The sequence below is a fragment of the Erpetoichthys calabaricus genome, chromosome 9 (genome assembly GCF_900747795.2).
Source record: "Erpetoichthys calabaricus chromosome 9, fErpCal1.3, whole genome shotgun sequence".
Classification (NCBI taxonomy): domain Eukaryota; kingdom Metazoa; phylum Chordata; class Cladistia; order Polypteriformes; family Polypteridae; genus Erpetoichthys; species Erpetoichthys calabaricus.
Window position 1 is genome coordinate 97,678,486 of NC_041402.2, and position 19,530 is coordinate 97,698,015.

Consider the following 19,530-nt stretch of genomic DNA (forward strand, 5'->3'; position numbering starts at 1 on the left):
AGGAGCCTGTCCCAGCTAGCAAAGTGCACAAGGAAGGAACAAACCCTGGACAGGATGCCAGTCCATCACAGGGTGAACACAAAAGCACACACCCAGGCCAATTTAGGATCGCCAATGCATCTAACGATGCCTTTGGACTGTGGGACAAAACCAGAACACCCAGAGGTAGCCTAACCCACACAGCCACAGGGATAACATGCAAATGCAGGGAGGACCCTGGACGCAAATCTTGCTCTCCTTACTGCAAGGCATGCAACATGTATATTTCAAAATGAGTAATATTAGCGGTGCTTAAAACGTATTGTTTTTTTAAGTCTTGATTGAAAATCCATCCATCCATATTCCAACCCGCTGAATCCGAACACAGGGTCACGCTGGAGCCAATCCCAGCCAACACAGGGCAGGAACCAATCCCGGGCAGGGTGCCAACCCACCGCAGGACACACACAAACACACCCACACACCAAGCACACACTAGGGCCAATTTATAATCACCAATCCACCCAACCTGCATGTCTTTGGACTGTGGGAGGAAACCGGAGCGCCCGGAGGAAACCCACGCAGACACGGGGAGAACATGCAAATTCCACGCAGGGTGGACCCAGGAAGCGAATGATTGAAAATGATCAATTCATATAAAGAAAAATGCATTCTCTTTTATGTTTACAAAACCTGCTAAATCCAAAGAACCACCTCATAAGGCTTTTTGTCCAAAAGGTATGCTAATAGGAATGCCAGGTTTCCAACTGTAGAGCAACTGAAACATGAAAACAAAATAGTGACAATTTTAATTATATTTCTGCAGCCATGAACACAAGTCTCAAAAGTACATTTGACTCAATTTTTAAGCTCCAACACACTGTGGTGATGTTCAGACCTCGATTGTATCCCTGAAATAAGTCCTGGCTGATCTACTGTTGGTAGATGATGGTGTCGAATTTTGGTATTTCGCCTCCAGTTTTTGAGAATCTGCCTCATAGCTTTTTTCAGTTCCCTGTTTCTTGTAAAATACAACAAAGGGTTGGAGGCAGCACTAAAGACAGCACAAAAGAGTGAAGTTGGAAAAACCCAAGTTGGAAACAAACATCTGGGACAGAAGAAGAGAACCAAATTTATAAGATTGAAGGGTAGTCTTGAAACAATGTAGAATGTGAAGAGGAGGCCAGTGATGCGAGCAACTCGTTTTTGCTTTTTGTAGAAGCCCCTGCTGAGGCTGTTGTTGAGACTGTGGGCCTTCAGTGCTTTAAAGATCAGGCAGTAGAACACAGCAATGATGCTTAGAGGAATTAAGACACATAATCCAAAGATAACATATGACAAGTAGGCAAGTGACAAGACGTTCTGATAGAGGCAAGGAACATAACATTTGATGGGTGACTCGGAACATCCTTGGCTACCTTGTTGCCAGGAGGCATGATACTCTGATACGTTTGAGGTGTTCATTGAAGAAGAGATATTCTGCAAGTTATGGTAGTTATTAAATCCCATGTAAGGAATGATGCTGGCCATGATTCCTCCAAGCCAGCACAGGCTGGTGTGAAAAAATATGTTGGTGCGAGTCAAAGATGACTTGTACCTACGTTAAAGACACAAAAATTAAATATGTTAAACAAGGTAGTTTGGTTAGCAGCCTGCAACACAAACTGTAAAGTCAAATTCAACATATACAACATTAATGAAAGTTATGTAATGTTTAATCATAACGTTTCTTTATATGTTACACTAGTGCTTCAAAATGCTGCAAAACACATCAATTACAAATGGTAGCTGGGCTGTTGACAACTACCTTCCTGCTTTTGGCCCTTGTGCTTTTGTCTCTTATGTGTAGTACATATTGTAACCATACTCAAGGAAACATTACCACCTTCTAACATCCCAGCAGGTTTTACCTCATACCATGGTTTAGTTTGATATCTAAAACCAATTTTACCTCTTTTGCTAAATTATGCTCCAACAGACACCATTATAAGCTAAGTAAGAAATACAGATAGGGACACTTTGTTGGTACTCCTCCACAAAAAAAAAAAAAAGAAAAACCCAGAATTGTCTCTGAAAAAAATGAAAACTAGCAAACATAATTGGTACCCTTCATTGTTTATTCCATATTTATCAAAAATCAGATGTTGCTTTTTTGATTAAACACAATATTTCAGGTAATAACACAGATGAAAGTGGCATGGACAAAAATGATGAGACTCTTATCTTATTATTTTGTTGCATGACCTTAAAAGGCAATCATTTCAAAACAAGTTATTACTGTAGCTCTCAATGACACTTCTGCACCTGTCAGCAGGCAGTTTGGCCCAGTCTTCTGAGCAAACTGCTCCAGCTGTATCAGGTTTGAAGGGTGCCTTCTCCAGACTGCATGTTTCAGTTCTTTCTATAGATATTCAATAGGATTCAGATCAGGGTTCATAGAAGGCAACTTTAGAATAGTTCCAGTGTTTTGTTCTTAGCCATTCTTGGGTGCTTTTAGCTGTGTGTTCTGAGTCATTATCCTGTTGAAGGATCCATGATCTGTGACTGAGACAGAGCTTTCTGACCCTGGGTACTACATTTCTCTCCAGAATGTCTTTATAGTCTTGAGATTGTATTTTTCCCTGCACCCCATGTCTGACACAGCCCCAAAACATAAACAAGCCTCCTACATGTTTCATAGTAGGTATGGTGTTCTTTTTTGAAAGCTTAATTTTTTCATTTGTGGACACAGAGCTGACTTGACTTGCCAAAAAGTTCCAGATTGTCTCATCTGTCCAGAGGACATTCTCCTAGAAGCATTGTGGCCTGTCAATGTGCATTTTAGCAAGTTCTACACTGACTTTTTAATTTTTTTTTCCCAACAGCGGAGTCTTCCTGGGGCTATGTCCATTGAGCCCATTGGCACTCAAATAGCAACAAATGGTGTGATCAGACACTGATGGACCTTGACCTTGGAATTCAGCTTGTATCTCTTTGGAGGCTGTCCTTGGCTATTTGTCTACCATTCTCGCTATTCTTCTGCCCATTCTGGGGTCAATTTTCCTCTTGTGGCTGCATCCAAGAAGTTAGCTACAGTCCCATGGACCTTAAACTTCTTCATAGTAACTGCAACTGTTGTCTCAGGAACTTCAAGCTACATGGAGTTGATCCTCTAGCCTTTTCTTTAACATGCTTGCTTATAATTTTCTTCCTGATCTCAGACAACTCTCTCCTTTGCCTTATCCTGGTAAATTTTCAGTGTGGGACATGATACCAAATGACAGAGTTACTACTTTTCTCCATTTATATAGGCTGAATGACTGATTACACAATTCGAGTCATGTGTGATATAAATGCAAGAATACATCCAACTATTTATGATCTTTTCAACAAATGTGTCGAGGCCATTTTTGGAATGTCTTTGTAGAATAGGCAATACTTTATTTCTTTTCACACTGACTTTGCTTTACTTGATGACATTTCAAAGACATGTAGGCACACATGGGCCATTACTTTTCATTTAATCACTTTTCAGGAGGCATACAGCACTTTTTTAATGAGCTGTAAAGTTACCAATAAATCTGTCCCCACGTAGCTTGCTGAGACATTGTCACTTAGCTCAGTACTACAGTAAAGTTTACAGCCAGACTAGTCGACTTTAGTTTGAAATTTTAAGTCCAGCAGGTGTTGTGCAAACCCTGTGCAAAATATTATTTACATATTTTCTAAAATTGTGGGGAAAATGCACAGGATTGAAATGATTTTGTTGATTTTTAATCATATTCCACTTCATGAACATAAAGTTGTACCATAACTAATCTTTACTTCTCAGGTCATATTTTATATATTTAGGTTATTTCTGTTTTCAGACTGTCAAAACGAAGTTGACAAAGTTGTCAAATAAATGTTTGGTATTTAAATATGTTATCATTCTTTCCTGTGTTTTATGTTTTTCAGTTTCATTTTGGATAAAATCAAACAAAAAAAAACTCTTTTGGAACTTTAGGTTTTGGCTCAGTGTTGATATTTTTGTACACTGAAGATGTGTGATTTGTAATGGCTGAGAAAGCTTGACTCTTTGACATCAGGTATACTGAGTATTATGGCACTGCATTGGTGCTGCTTAATGGGTATTTGATGTGTATGACAAGTATTTGGTGACACTGGAACATTTAATTGAGTAATATTGTATTTTGTTTGCTTTAAGCAGCGATTCGTCATTGTGATCACAGTGTAATAATAAGCAGTAGTGAGTAATAATATAAATGTATACATTTAGTGTTGATCTCCACAGAAACATGTTCTTTGCTTTTTATGTATGGCTCTTGGTACTCCACGATCACTTTAAATGCATTATGATGAATTTGGCTGCTACATTTCCTGTCATAATCCTGTGATTCCTATTGCATCCCGAAACATGTGTGTTAGGAAACTAGCCTGATGTGTATGAACATATGTTTGAAAATGAGAGAATCTTGCAGTGGGCTGGTGTTCCATAATTTCTTGCTTTTAGGATGGTTCATACATTGTAATGAAAAGAGGGGTTCAAAATAGAAGGAAGGCAATGAATATGTTAGTTGACACAAGATACATGCTAGCTGTAGGTACATGAATACAGTAAGATGTTGATGCAAACTAGGATTAGGGTCAACATTTTAACATTGTTGAAATTATTTCAGTAGTAATTTTTCATCATTGATTCTACAGCCTCCATTACGAATGCACTCCAGGTCGCTCTGGCATTTGAAAGCTGAGCCTAGTAGGCTACCCTTAAGCTTGACTAGAGATAGCCCTGTTTCCCCCCACTCACAGGTGTTAATATGGCAGCTTCTGCAGTGCTGGAGACTTCCCCAGTTTACTAAATTGACAAAGATTACAGCCAGGATGGCATCTAAAAGGACTCTGACTTTGTGTTAATTGGAGATGGAGAACTTGAAGATACATATAAGCATGTATCCATGATTTTCTAAAGCACAATAGCTACTAAAGGAGCTAACACAACCAGTTTAGCCAAACACTTGAAGAACCAACACATGAGTCAATACAGAGAGTTTCAAGAGGCTGATATCTTATTTCTAAATTACAGAAATATTAATCAGTATAAGCATGTAAACTGTTGCTTTTGAAGGAGGGATGTTTTGTTTCTACATGTTAAAATTGAATTAGGGATGCAACATTTGTTTTGTCCTACACATTAAAATGTCTTCTGTAGATAGTTAAATGTTCAGCGCATTAAGACAAGATCCAAAATGATGTTATACCTGTGGGCCAGTTTTATTCTGTGCTGTTCATTCGTGGGCAATGCTCTTTAGCAGTAGAACGCCTTTGCTTCCTTAATTTTTGAACCCTTGCCATGCAGTGTGCTGTTGTAGCATGTTACTTTCTTTTATTATGTGTGATTTTAAAATTATAATTCATCACATTTATTATGCAATGTAAGTCGTGATAACTTTCAAGAGCTCATTTTTATATAAAAGTGGTGCTCTGATATTCAGATTTCAACTTGTTTACTTTTATGGTTTACAAAACATTACTCTTAGCTTTTACATAAGACTTAACTACTTGAAGTATTCACATTTAATCAGTAACATTTCTTTTATTTGTTTTCATCTATGTAAAGCTTTTAATGCATAAAGAAATACAATTTATTTACATAAATTGTTTATTGATTTTCATTATATACTATATTGGGTATCAAAAATGGTATTGAATTTCAAAACTTCTCTTAATATCGGATCGAAGATTGACATTTTGGTATTCTGACAACCCTAATGTGAACACACAGCTTAGTCTCATTAGTAATTTATATTTCAGTTCTATCTAATTGTATAATATATAAAAATACAAGTGTAAGGAAACTTTTACAAAGATGTCTTTACAAAGCAAATTAATTGACTTCTGGAAAGTGCAAGTTGAAAATAGCATGATGTTAATATTTATCTATTAAAATTGCTAACGTTAGTATTGTGTTTTAATACATACCTTTATAAACCAATATACAGTACAGTATTGGCCATGGGAAAGACAGACACTTAAAACAACTGTATTTGTACTCCACTGGTAGGAGTTAACTTGGACACTCTAAGCCAAGCATGTTTTTGTGTTTTGTATTGATGGGTTTTTTTTTACTTAATATATGGGTTTGAAGATATGACTCCATGGTGCTTCATTAACTCATAAGCGGTCTCAAAAGCTGATCTGCTCTGGCTCCAGGGCTGAATGTTGATTCTCACCATGCATTACCAATCAAATGTTTTCAGCATTGTGTTGTGATACCATTGGAGCTCAGCACCAAATGAAAATGAAGAGTATGAGAAACTAGCCAGCCAACATTTACTAGTGTAGGACAGACTGGTATTATCCCTTCTGATCTGACTGGAATGCAGTTTCTTGCCTTAACAAGCCACTGTCAGTCACTCATAATATCAGTTGAAAAGTCTTGGTTTCCATGACAGTTAATATTAAACCAAACCTTTCTGAGGAATAGCAAATGCACAAGCAGAGAAAGAGACCATATATGTAAAAGCCCTGCATTCTTTTTGCTGAAAACAGGAACTGACTGATCACTAGCTGACCCAGCAGATGTGATTTTGCTAACAAGAAGAAGACCAACCTCAAAAAGAAACTGCAGTTCCGCCTGCAACTAAAGGGAGCACACAAGGCAAAGAAGGAGACAAGTTCCTTAAACACAGAAAGCAAATACACTGACGATTCTTCCACATGTCAGCAGAAAGCCAACCTGGAAAGAAACAAAGCTGTTATACATTTTTCATCCTAAATCTAGTAACTAAGTGCAGAGCAGCTTCTCACATACACACACTCACACACAGTAACTGCTGTGAGGTCGAGGTAAGCCATTGTAGACTAACTGTGAGTAAAGCAGGGCCACCTTTACATTGCAGGCTTACTAACTAAAAAAAGCTACAGTAAGCTACAGTTTTTCAAGTTAACATAAATGTTGTCAATAGGCATTTTACAAAAAAGATGATTTAAACCAAGTAATCCATTGGTATTTCTTACCATCTATCCCTCAGCCACATCATGCAGCAATGGCCTATCAGCCATGGACTGAGAATGGGGAGTTTCTCATTTCACTCAAGACAGGTCCTTGTAAATTTAAAATGAATCTGTTCTTTTCATCTTCCCTTCCAGCATAAGCCTGAACTTTATTATGTCCAAAACATATTGTTTGATTTTTAGCAGCAGTAAAAGATCTAGATGGCAGTGTAGGCCTATTACAAAATTAGAAAATAGTGAGACTGTCACTAGCAGTAGTTGAGGAAGACACACAAAGTATGTGTAAGTGAACAGAATATACTTTAAGGGTGTTCTTTCTGGAAAAGTTTTGAGTTTGTCTATTAATTTCACAGATTGACTTGAAGCGAAAGATGTTAAACACTTTTGTTCATTATCCATTCAGTCACTGCAGGATACTGATACATGAAAGTGGACAGTAAATGACTTGTTTGTGTAAAGAATTGCATGAGAGAACATGAGGAGGTAGTCACAAATAAAATAGTTGACATAAATTCTAATACAGTACCAAGTCCAGGGTCATAGAAAACCTGACCTTTTGCCTTAGAGCAGTGGACTCAAGGTGGAAACCAAATCCAAATAAAACACTTGTACATATAAAGGCCTATCATTGTGTTGTGGTAAGAAGCCAAAGGATCCCTGGAAGAAACTCATATAAACATTAATAGACAAGTCAGAGAATGCATGGAATTAGAGACTGATTGACCTTTGCAGTAATCCCCTCTCTGTATAACATCATGAAGATGCCTTCTTACTGAGGTTAGTAAAACTATGTACATAAACTTGTATATCTTGAAACATGATTCAGATTTGCTTTAGAATTTTCTAAATATTTCATGACATTTGTTAGGTTTGTTCTCTGAAAGAGTGTGTAGAATTGAAAATGAACAAAATTTGAGGTTCCCACTCCATAAGAAGGTGGAGACCACTGTGCTGTGGAGGGATTTAGTGGTGTTGCTTCTCTAGATTGATTGGAAATAGACAGCTATACAATTTGGACATCCTTTGAGAGGAGACTTCGGGTAGACCTAGCACGGTTTTTCAGAATGATAGTGAATACTCCAAGAAGAGTTTACAATTGCCATTGTTTACCATTCATTCTATTTACTTTGCAACCTTCCTCAAATCAAAGAGATTCAGAAAATGAATTGATAGAAGCCCCCGAGAGGATCCTTGTTAAAAGTATACTGTAAGAGAGGATAAACAGAAATATGACAGCATATTAGGATTTGACATATCCCAATTACCCAAGAAAAGGTTTGTTCTAATGATTCCACATTATAGGTAGAATGTTATTCCCAAGTTAATTTCCTGATGGAGTCTGCATGGTCTGTTTATTTACACATGAATCATTTTTTGCTATTTTGATTGCTTTCAGCCTTGCTCATTATGCTATTAGAATAAGCTGTGGTCCACGAGCTGTTGTAATGTATAAATGTGATGGAATGTTCCAGATAATTAACTAGCTTTTAAAATTAGATAACTCACCTGGTTGGATATGCCACAATGTACCAACGATAGTAAGCAATAACAACATGATGAAAAGAAGATGCAATTGCCCAGCTAAGGACACTTGTTGTCAAAAGCATACAATAGTAAAAGGGCAATGATAAGTTGAGATCTGAAATAACCACAGTTGGGCAAGCTGTCAAGCAAAGACCGGTGTCCACTATTCCCATTGACACCATGACAAGATTTGTTGCACTCTGCTTGCGTTTGAAAAGAAGTGCTCGCAAGACCAGAATGTTGAAGAGACACAAAGCAATAAGCAACATCAAAGAAGTAGGGAGAGCAAGTCCTAGAAACAGTCCTGTCCAGGGATGATCTGACGTATGCTCAGTGCCCCAGAAAGTGGAATTGTCCCCATCATATCGCTGGATCAGTTTTGGAATACTTGGATCCATTATGGAGAGGTGAGCCTGGATGAGAAGGACACACAAGTCAGGTAAAGTAAATTTGCTTAAAGGTGAAAATGATTAAAAAGTCAGCACTTTGTTAACAATCACAGAAATGTTTGAACTTAATATAGGAATTTCGTTTTAGAGAAAATAGTAGAAGGTGACAATAAGAACAGTTCATTATTAGTATAATACTTAAATCAGAATGAATTATGTTGGTCACACAATTACAAAAAGTGTATTTCTTTCTTTACTCTGCTTCATTGTGGCTAACACGAAATAATTCTTCATATTTGTTAGCTTTTGTGTCTGACTAAAATTTGGAAAAAACTTGAAAGTCTTAACGGATAATGCAAAAATTGCTGGACTGGAGACTGTCATTGCCACTAAACTTTACTTTGTTTCATTCACCATTTTCTTGATCTGCCAACTACTACAGATTCACCAGTAAATTGAAGGCTTTCCCATCAAACTCTAGTACAATGTTTGCAAAATTGCTTCCATTGCATTGCTTCATTAACCAATATCATAATTGCTTTTCCCCTTACTTGTGAAGGAGACTCTGTGGGACTCCAGCTGCCTCATCTACAAAAAGCATTTAAATGTAATAAGAAAAGTTAAAACAACTTGGAGGTGCTTATTCTCATTCCAACTATGTTATACTCATTGTGTGTTATACCTGCATTTTTATCACTCTTTAATTTAATATTGTTTTTTATCAGTATGCTGCTGCTGGACTATGTGAATATCCCCTTGGGATTAGTAAAGTATCTATCTATCTATCTATCTATCTATCTATCTATCTATCTATCTATCTATCTATCTATCTATCTATCTATCTATCTATCTATCTATCTATCTATCTATCTATCTATCTATCTATCTATCTACCTACTCTGCTGCTAATCTCATACTGAGATCACAGTCACACAACACAACTAGAACAGTATCTTGCTCAAGCTGCAGAGATGCAGGCTTTAGTTCACCAAACTTCAAGCAATATGAATAAAACAGGAAGATTTAGCAAGATTTGTACAATAGTCTAAATCTGGTACCAAATGGCACACAACAGTGACTCCAAAACCCAAAACATTTGTTGCATCATTGAAAAGATACCATACATGAATAGCTTTATCCAGAACATACAAGTGGGACTGGCAAACTTACATGACCTTTCAAAAATTTCCATAAGGACAAAGAGAAGGTCAAGTGTTACATGTCCAGGAGAAAATCTGTATTTTTCCTACTGAATGTGAATTCCAACAATCATCAGAAGAACCCTTGAGAACTTTGGTGTAGAATTCCCCACAGAGGCTGAACAGTGTGATCCCTTAACTGGAACAGACACACAAGTCAGATTCATTTAATCCTTGTTTGGTGGATTGTACTAAGGGCTGAGTGCTATGTGTTGCTTCTGTGAGAAAGATGATTAATGTATGCTGTTTGCTTCATTTTTGTTTGTGACAAAGGGATGGGACAGTATTTTCTACAGCTCTTTTTCCCTTTGGAAATTTTTTTTTTTCTTGCCAGCCATTGGCAAAGCAAATTGTGAATGAAGTGTGTGTACTGTTCACATGTGAATAAAGTATTGGTGGTGTTGACAGGCATAATGTAGCACTACAGAAGCAGTGGAGCAGTATGTAAATAATTAACTTGCCATGAATAGGGTTATAATTTCCTTTTAAAGAAAGAAGCAAAAGAATAATAATTAAGTCAGGTATATTGAGAGAGATTGACAAGCATTGGCGGAAAAAGGAAGAAAAGTATATAGAGCACATTAAAAGAGGAAAGGAATTGTAAAGATAGTTGCGTTGGGTTAGAAAGACAGAAGAGGAGAAGGAACAGTTTCTACTGAAAAAGGAGTAAGGAAAAGACTAGTAAGACATTAAGCACATTCAGCAGGCAGTTTAAAGTGTCCAAGCAGCAGCAGGCGGAAGACATTTAGTAGTAGAGTGAATATTTTTAACAGTGAAGACAAGCTCTTGGAGGGGTCAAGTAGGTATTAAAGGAATACACCCAAAAATTGTATTTTTATATGTTATTTACCCCATGTACTTTCTAGTGGTGGCAGGGAAAAAAATGCAATCTATTGTTTTCATGTAAAATGGAAAGAAATAAGTTTATAACATAACAGAAGCCAACAGAAACCAATGCTGTCCATGGAAAAATATTTTTAAAAAGACTCATCTCTTCTCCTCATTTGTTGGTCTAGAGTCCCATCTTTACTTCAAAAAGTGGCTTCCATGAGGCTTTAGTTTACAGTTTAGGATGTGAGCTGAGTATTCTGCAAAACAGCATAAGCTTCACACATACTGAGCATATGAATAGATAACTGACGTGTAGATTGTGTTTTGTTGTCATTGTACAACACTGGTTACCACTGGCTTCTATTATGTCTTGTACATATTTCTTTCCATTTTTTCTTGGCCACCAATACAAAATACATGGGGTAAGTAACATATAAAAAATTGCATTTTTAAGGGGATTATTCCTTTAAATAGATACATCAGTTCATTTAAATTCATATTTAATTTGAAAAGGGATTTACTGCTAACAGTCACCAAAGTAATTTAAGCATGCAGACAATGCCAAATAAGTCATTTATGATGCTGGGCATTTTAGATGCCTGGTTTGATGATACCTGGTTCCAAAAGGCCTAAATCTGTGTGATATGTCAACTAATCTAATACTTCAACTTTGGTTTACTGAACTTGAGGTAGAGGTAGGTAGTCTCCTTTGTTGTCAGGAATAGGCAGATTTTACCCAGATATTATTTAAGCAGATGGCATGTACTCCTAAAGTGGTGCAGGAGGAGATTAAAGACCAGAGAGGTAGAAACAGGTGAATCACAGTTGTATGTTAATACAAGATAAAGGGTGCACATGGTCCAGGAGTATCAACCCCAGAGCTGGTGATGTCCAGCTGTTTACAGGACCTTGCAGAAATGAACAAATGAGGAGCTCCAACAGGTCACTGCAAAACCAGTCCCCAGAAAGAAAGAAGTAGTGATAATGAATGCCTCAATCATTACGGGAGTTTGAGATGCAGATTTACTCCAGGGAAGAGAGTCTACTATGGTGTGTGGTATTCGTGTTGCATCATCAAATGTTAGATTTAAATAAACGATAAGAGGCTTGAAAGTAAACCTTATTTATGCAGTAGCAGTTGTGAACACTTCACTTTCTACATCTTGACAGGATACAGAAAAGACTGAGAAGGCAAAAAGAATGTTAGGTTATACAATGTCAAGAGAGACTGTTATATTTAGGTTATACAGCACACTAGTGAGGGCTCATTTAGGGCACTGTGTTCTGTTTTGGCTTCCATGTAACAAAAATGATATTACAGTGCTAGACCAAGTCAGAGAAGAGTGACAAGGCTGCTTCCAGGACTGAGAGGCATCAGATATGAGGAAAAAATTGTAGGAGTTGAACCTTTTCAGTTTAGGCCAATGAACTTTAAGCCGTGACTTGATTGAAGTGTTTAAAATTTGAAGATAATTTGAACAGTGTATCCAGGCTTTTAAAATTTTATAACCAAAATGAAAACAAAAAGTGAACGTGAGGTGTTTGCAAAGCTCAAAATCCCCATTATACTTTAGCTATCAAAATCTTTGTCTTTATTTGAAGTCTTCCTTTAAAATTTTTTGTCTCACTGAGGGTTTTGTCATATTTTATATCATAGAAACCATGATGTCCTGGGTTACATACCTGACAACTGTGAACTATCCTAGTGAACAAAAACAGAAAAACTGCTAGCCATGTAAACATCCCCAAATAGTGATGCCAGCAAAGAGTAACACAGGCACAAAATGTCAACCTTAGTATCACCATATGTATATAACAGCTATCCCCCGCGGCTTCGCCGGCGTATTAGAGAAACAGAACAATGAGGATGGCCCCACCCAGCTCTCTACTGCTGACGTCATTCTTCCCCTTCCCCTCGGCCCACAGCCTCTGTCTCGGATTAGCACTACTATATCACTCCTGCAAGCGAACTATGATTCTTAGCACAATGAGAGAAGTCGCAAAATCAACTGGAATGTTCAAGCAAAGTATAAAAAAAAAAAAGATCTAAATCCATTAAGTAGTTCTCTCGTTCCCTAACTAAGCAGAGTTAAGGTTATGCCCTGAGGCAGACTCGTGAGTGAGGATTGTCCCATCCCCCCTCCCCACAGCTCGATGAGTTTCTCTAATGCTAATAAATCGTTACCGCAAGCAAACTATGATACTTAGCGCGATGAGAAAGTTGCAAAATCAACGGAATGTTCAAGCAAATTATAGAAAATAATACAATCTAAGTCCGTTAAGTAGTTCTATCGTGAAAAGTGGACCCAAATATAAATGGGTCTAAAAAACTATAAGAAATTTCGCGCTTGGACCTCAAACTTTTTAAAACTGTTTCTTAACGAGCAGCTATGGGCCAAAGGTAACCTACATTTCAAATTTCAAGTCCCAAGTCCTCATGATTCGGGAGATTTCGTGATGGGTGAGTCAGTGGTATTTAGCTTTTATATATATATATATATATATATATATATATATATATATATATATATATATATATATATTTAGTCGTACATGGCTGGGGGTCAGACCCGGCTGGGAAGCCTGGAAGGACTAGGTGGTGGCATATTTATTCTCCGGGCCACGAGGGGGCAACCGCCCTGGAGCAGAAGAGGCCCACGGAAGGAGAGCAGGGAGGCTGAAGACCGTTGGGGCCTCTGGTCACTGCCAGGGGGTGCCCCGAGCCTCATGGAGCCCGGGACTTATTTACTTCCGCCACAACCATGGAGGACGATCCTTCCAGGGTCACCTGGAGTGCTTCCGGGTGCTCTCCTGATGCTTCCGCCACACCAGGATGTGACGTCAGGTAGAGGTAAAGGGGGCCGCCTCCCTCCTGTCAGTGAGCTGGAGTCGGGAGCAGGAGCAGGACGAAGCTCCTGGAAAGAGAAACTCGGTGGCCCAGGGACAAGGAGAGAGAAGGCCCAGGAGAAGGGAGACTGGGGCTAGAAGCACTGTGGGAGTTGTGCGGGACTGACTTGTGTGTTGTGGAGAAGAGAAAATAAAGGTATTTGGATAAAGATGTGGTCTCCGACTGGTGGTGTCCGGGAAAATATCACAATATATATATATATATATATATATATATATAATATATATTGTTTTTGCTGTTGCTTCTTTTGGCTCATTTGGAGATTACATGGGTTTTTTGAGATCAAGGATTCAATTCCTGTCATTATTTGCTTGATTTTTCTGTAGTTCAGCAGTTGATTTTGTGCTTTCTCTTTTTTCTTTTTTTTAACATCTTGGATGCCATTTTAGGTCCTTCAAGTGCCGCTTTTCTGAGTACAAGTCATTAGGTCCGTGTCCCACGTTTCTAGGGGTGTGGCCTCAGAGGTTGTGAACTAATTGTAGTAGTCATGATAGGTTAAAAAAAATCAGCTATGGTTCTCTTCCTAGTCTGACCTGCCTATACCAAAAAACCTCAAAACCTTTGATAATATTCTTCTCGCAAGTTTTGTTTGGTTTTGACCGTTTAGCTTGATTACAAATTTTTGGCTTTGATTTCTATTTTTAATATTCCAGCTTTGACTTTTTCTTGCTGTCTTTACGCATATGTCCCACTTTTGTTCAAAAGTACCACAACTTGGTAGCTTGTCCTACTATATATATACTGTACATATATATATATATATATATATATATAGTGGAATTCATCCCTGCCAATACCCCCAGGCCGCCAGATGGAGCCCTCCCTGCAACATGGAGGTGCCCCAAATTCCAGCAGGACCTCATGGACAGTGGAGTTTTAATGCAGAGCCCTGCTGGATACCAATGGGGCCGCCAGGAGTCGCTGCAGGGAGGCCCAGTGATTTATATTGTCCATATAGCCCGGAAGTATTTCCAAGTCATGGGAATGGAAGAAATGATGTACTTCTGGGCTGAAGAAAAAAGAGAAGTTTTTACCTGACCCGGAAGTGCTGGATAATCACATGGACTGAGGGCTCAGAAGCACTTCCGGGTCGAGGACTATAAAAGACTGTAGGAAATCCCAGACGGACGAGCTGAGTTGGGAGGCAGGGTGGCTAAGCGTCTGGGAGATTGGAGGATTGTTTATTTGTTGTTGTTTATTGAGTATAGTGGAGTGGTGGTGCTTTGTGCACTTTATTTATAATAATAAATATTATTATTGGACTTTTATCTGGTGTCTGACATCTGGTCTGAGGGTTCAAGGGGTCGACAGTGCCTCTATGGTCACAATAAATATATATATATATATATATATATATATATATATATATATATATATATATATATATATATAGTGGTTAAAGAAAGAATCACCCCTTCGAAATATTCCCTTGTTTTTTACTTTACAACCTTAAATGTAAACACACAAACCAATATTTTTTCCAGTGGTACTTACTCAATGCAATTTATAACATCCAAGTGAAAGATATCACAGCTATAGTTCATAAGAATTAAAAAAAAATAAAAACAAGAAATACTGAGATTAATAAAGGATCACCCCCAACCAACAATATTTGTAAACTCAATCAGGTGTATGTAACCACCATTTCCATTGAAGACCATAGTTACTGGCTTCCACCTGTGATCAACTGTAATCAATATGATTAGTGAAGCATAAAAACAGCTGTCCCTGGAGCATTCCCTTGCTTGGTAGTGCAACTGACAGCAAACAACTGACTATGGGTGGCAAGCCACTTTCAAAAGACCTCAGGGATAGAGTTGTGGACAGACATAAGGCAGGAGATGGATACAAAAAAAATCTCAAAGGCTTTATCAATCCCAAAAATCACAGTAAAGTCCATAATAAAGAAGTGGCAGTGTTTGGTACTAGTAGGACACTCCCTGGATCCAGTCGTCCCTCCAAACTGGATGGAAGAGCAAGGAACAAACTGGTAACAGAGGCTACCAAAAGGCCAATGGCAACTTTGAAGGAGTTACAAGATTTTATGGTAAAGAATGGTCATTGTGTGCATGTGACACACGGGAGGGTCGCAAGGAAAAAGCCACTTCTCAAGAAAGGCCACATTAAGGCTCATTTGAGCTTTGTCAGAATGCAACTTGAAGACTCTGATGCCAGGTGGTCAGATGAGACCAAAATCAAACTATATTGCCTTAATACCAAACGGTACACCTGCCGGAAATCAAATGCAGCTCACCATCCACAACACACCATACCTACAGTAAAGCATGGAGGTGGCAGCATCCTGTTGTGGGGGTGTTTCTCTGCCGCAGGGCCTGGGGCTCTCGTTATGGCAGAAGGAAAAATGGATGGGGCAAAATACCATCAAATTCTTGAGGAAAACCTGCTACTCTCTACCAGAAAGTTGAAGATGGGCAGAATGTTCACTTTTCAACACGACAATGACCTGAAGAACACAGCAAAATTGACCACAGAGTGACTGAAGGAGAAATTAAGTGAATGTCTTCGTTTGGCCCAGTCAGAGCCCATACCTAAATCCCATTGAAAATCTGTGGAAAGATTTGAAGAGAGCAGTCCACCAACTCTCACCATCCAATTTGACTGAACCTGAACAGTTCTATAAAGAAGAGTGGATAATACTGCTCAATCTAGATGTGCAAAGCTGATAGAGAAGTATCCCAACAGATACAAGGCTGTTATTAAAGCAAAAGGTGGTTCAACAAAATATTGACACTGGGGAGTGATCCTTTATTAATCTGAGTATGTCTTCTCTGAGTATATCAATGAGTATGTATTGTTTTTGATGTTTTATAATTCTTCTGAACTGTAGCTGTGATATCTTTCACTTGGATGTTATAGGTTGTATTGAGTAAGTAAAGATGGGAAGAAATAATTTTTGTGTGTGTTTTCATTTAAGGCTGTAAAGAAAAAAAAAAATGGTAATATTTCGAAGGAGGTGATTCTTTTCTATACTCACTGTATGTACATATATATATATATATATATATATATATATATATATATATATATATATATATATATACTAGTTGTGTAAGCCCGTGCTGTAAAAAGCACAGGGTCCTAGAAACTATTGAAATTGTCACAAAAAAAATTGAAATGTAGAGATGTCAGGTAATTGAAAGGAACTGCGTACTCTGGGCATCTCTCTCCTAGGAGGTTTCGTGTTGCCAATGTGCTGGCATCGTTTGTGGCTAAGCGACTGTCCTTCTTTAGAGGTTTCCTTTTGCAGGCGTGCTCGCCTCGCTTGTGTATTAGCGGCGGGAGGAAAAGTAAAACAGATACCATTTTGCCAATGTGCTTGCCTCACTTCTGTATTAGCTGCTAAGTGAGTGATTCTTTCTTCAGAGGTTTCGCTTTGCCGACATGCTGGCCTCGCTTGTGTATCCTCATAGGTGGAACCCTTACCCCAGCTTCACCTCTTACTTCTGGGCCGGACAGACACACACACTTCCATATATGTGTATATGTATATATATGGAAGCGAAGGTCTGTGATATGGTTTGCATATTTGTTGCTAGAGATCCACATATCTTAAAATAGTTTTTTATTCCTAAGCTTTCAACAACATACCAGGTGTCATCATCAGATTAAAATGAATAGACATACAGGAATCAAAACAGGTGCAGGGTGGGGATGGAGGGAGAGGTTGTAAGGGGGGGTGGATTAATAAGGTTGGGTTCGGAAGGTGTTGGTCATGAAGTCCTTTTTATTATTTGAGTGTTCTTTTTTTATGCTGAGTTCATGTCCAAGTGTTTGTTAATGCCGTTTTTCATTACAGAGCCAAGATTCAGGAAGCTCTCTGGCACTCTTAGTATTGACCCTGAATTTTACTTTCACAGTGTCCGAATTAAAGTGTGTCTGGTGGAACTTACTGTATATGTATGTAAATCAGAGACCGTGGGTCTGTCCTTCTGATGACATTCTGATGTTCCTGTATACATGTTGTGAGTCTTTTAATTGTCTGTCCCATGTATACTGCTGAGTATGCATTGCGTGAAATGCTGTAAACTGCGTGTCTTGTCTCTGTGGTCAATTTTTTGCTTTTGGCATTGAAAAGGACAGTCCGTAAAGTGTTTGCCGGTTTGTGCGCTAAGGACGCGTACTGTACTTTCTGACACACCACACTGATAAGGGAAGGTGTGGTACATGCGGTGAGGGACCAGTTTGACGTTTGTTGTCCTAATTCTGTTTCTCAATATCCTCAGACCCATATCATTACTCTGAGCTCATTAGAAGTCCAACGTAATGTCAATTATGTCAAAGAGCCTAACCGTTAAAGAAACAAAACAAAATGAACTACATAGATATCTAATGCATTTCTAACATTCATTTTACAGCCAAAGAATGTCTAATTATCATCAAAGGTGGAAAGGGAAAGACTGAAGCATAGCATACATTATAAGGTGTACCAGCATAAAGGAAAATGGGCAAAGATATTCTTGTTGACAGGACTTCTCTGTCTACTGAAGAAGAGGCATAGTTCTTTACCTGAGTTAGAGTATATTTTATGTAAATAGAGGCAGTTTGTACATAAAATAATGCAGTCTGAATGTGTTACTGCTACAGAACATTAGCCACTGTTGTAGTTTATGCAGTTCCCTGCAGATTCTTTGTGGATTAAGCATGTTCAGACAATAGATAAATGGATGGGTGGTTACTTAAACCTAGTCGAACAGTGTGTACATACTGTATGACAATTTTAATCTAAGCCTTGAAAGCTTTAGTTGTGGCCTAATGAAGTCCCTTAATCTCTTAATCAACTTTTATTTTACACACAATTAATGATAGAAGCCTTCGTAGAGAATGCATAGCCCTTCTTAATCAATGTAGTCATATCATAATTCTGTCATCATACAGATCTATAAAACATAAAGCCTTAATGTACCCTTTCAGGAATAAGATCACACTGAGAAACTGACATTTTAGTATTTACTGACATTTAGGATAGAATAAACTGATATTTAGTAATAAATGTGTTACTTGTATGTCCACTTCCTCATGTGGACTAATTGAGCAGACAGGTTCACTTACCTGAACTAGATTGAAATTGCAGTCTAGCAGCTATGTGTTGTCCCTAAAATGAACACTGGAACCTTCAGAGCAATTCCATTCCCATCCAGACTCCATTGCTTCTCCATACCAGACAAATTGCAAAAGACGAATGTTCTGTAGACTTTTCCCACAGACAAAGAAGTCTGCTAAACTTAGTCATTTTTTAAGGAATTGTTATGTTGTTATGACAAATCTTAAGAATTTTGATTTTCTAAAATTATTTATAAAGCACCACTTAAAGATAATACACACTATTAAATGTGCTGTTCTGTGTCGTGCAGGATGAGTCAGCCCAATTGTTTCATTTACAGAAGATGTGTAAACATTAAACTGGACAATAATCCACATATACGGAAACAGCCAGGAATCTTCTCTCTCTTTGTCTGCCACTTCTTTTCCTTGCCTTGTTTTATGTCCTCAGTGTTTTAATATTTTGTGCTTGTTGATCTTACTTTTGTCCTTTTTCCTTATTTCTTCAGCATTTTTATTTTTCTTGTTGCTTCTGCATGGATTTGAAATGCGTCCCTCTAAAGTGATGGCTGTGAAATCTGACTGATGTTCAAACAAAAAGCTGAAGTTGCCCAATGAAAGAACTGAGGAGATGACTCCTGAG

The 19,530-nt window shown here is 38.1% G+C and overlaps 1 protein-coding gene across 1 annotated transcript; it reads right to left on the minus strand.

Annotated features, from left to right (window-relative positions):
* Nucleotides 1–675: 675 nt before the first annotated feature.
* On the minus strand, nt 676–19,048 carry LOC114657587 (adenosine receptor A1-like). The gene is made up of 4 exons (XM_028809471.2): nt 18,897–19,048; nt 8,482–8,912; nt 878–1,576; nt 676–757 (listed from the first exon to the last, which is right to left on the minus strand). Exons 2-4 carry the CDS (start codon nt 8,895–8,897, stop codon nt 676–678), a joined length of 1,197 nt encoding a protein of 398 aa, XP_028665304.2. The 5' UTR covers nt 8,898–8,912; nt 18,897–19,048.
* Nucleotides 19,049–19,530: the final 482 nt, after the last annotated feature.

Bases quoted from the DNA above. Each gene is read 5' to 3' on its own strand.
- LOC114657587 (XM_028809471.2), bottom strand. From the start codon at position 8,897: ATGGATCCAAGTATTCCAAAACTGATCCAGCGATATGATGGGGACAAT. The intron at 1,577-8,481 runs GTGAGTTATCTA...TCTTTAACGTAG, and splicing joins ATTGTGGCATATCCAACCAG to GTACAAGTCATCTTTGACTC. The intron at 758-877 runs GTCTGAACATCA...TTCATGTTTCAG, and splicing joins ATTTCAGGGATACAATCGAG to TTGCTCTACAGTTGGAAACC.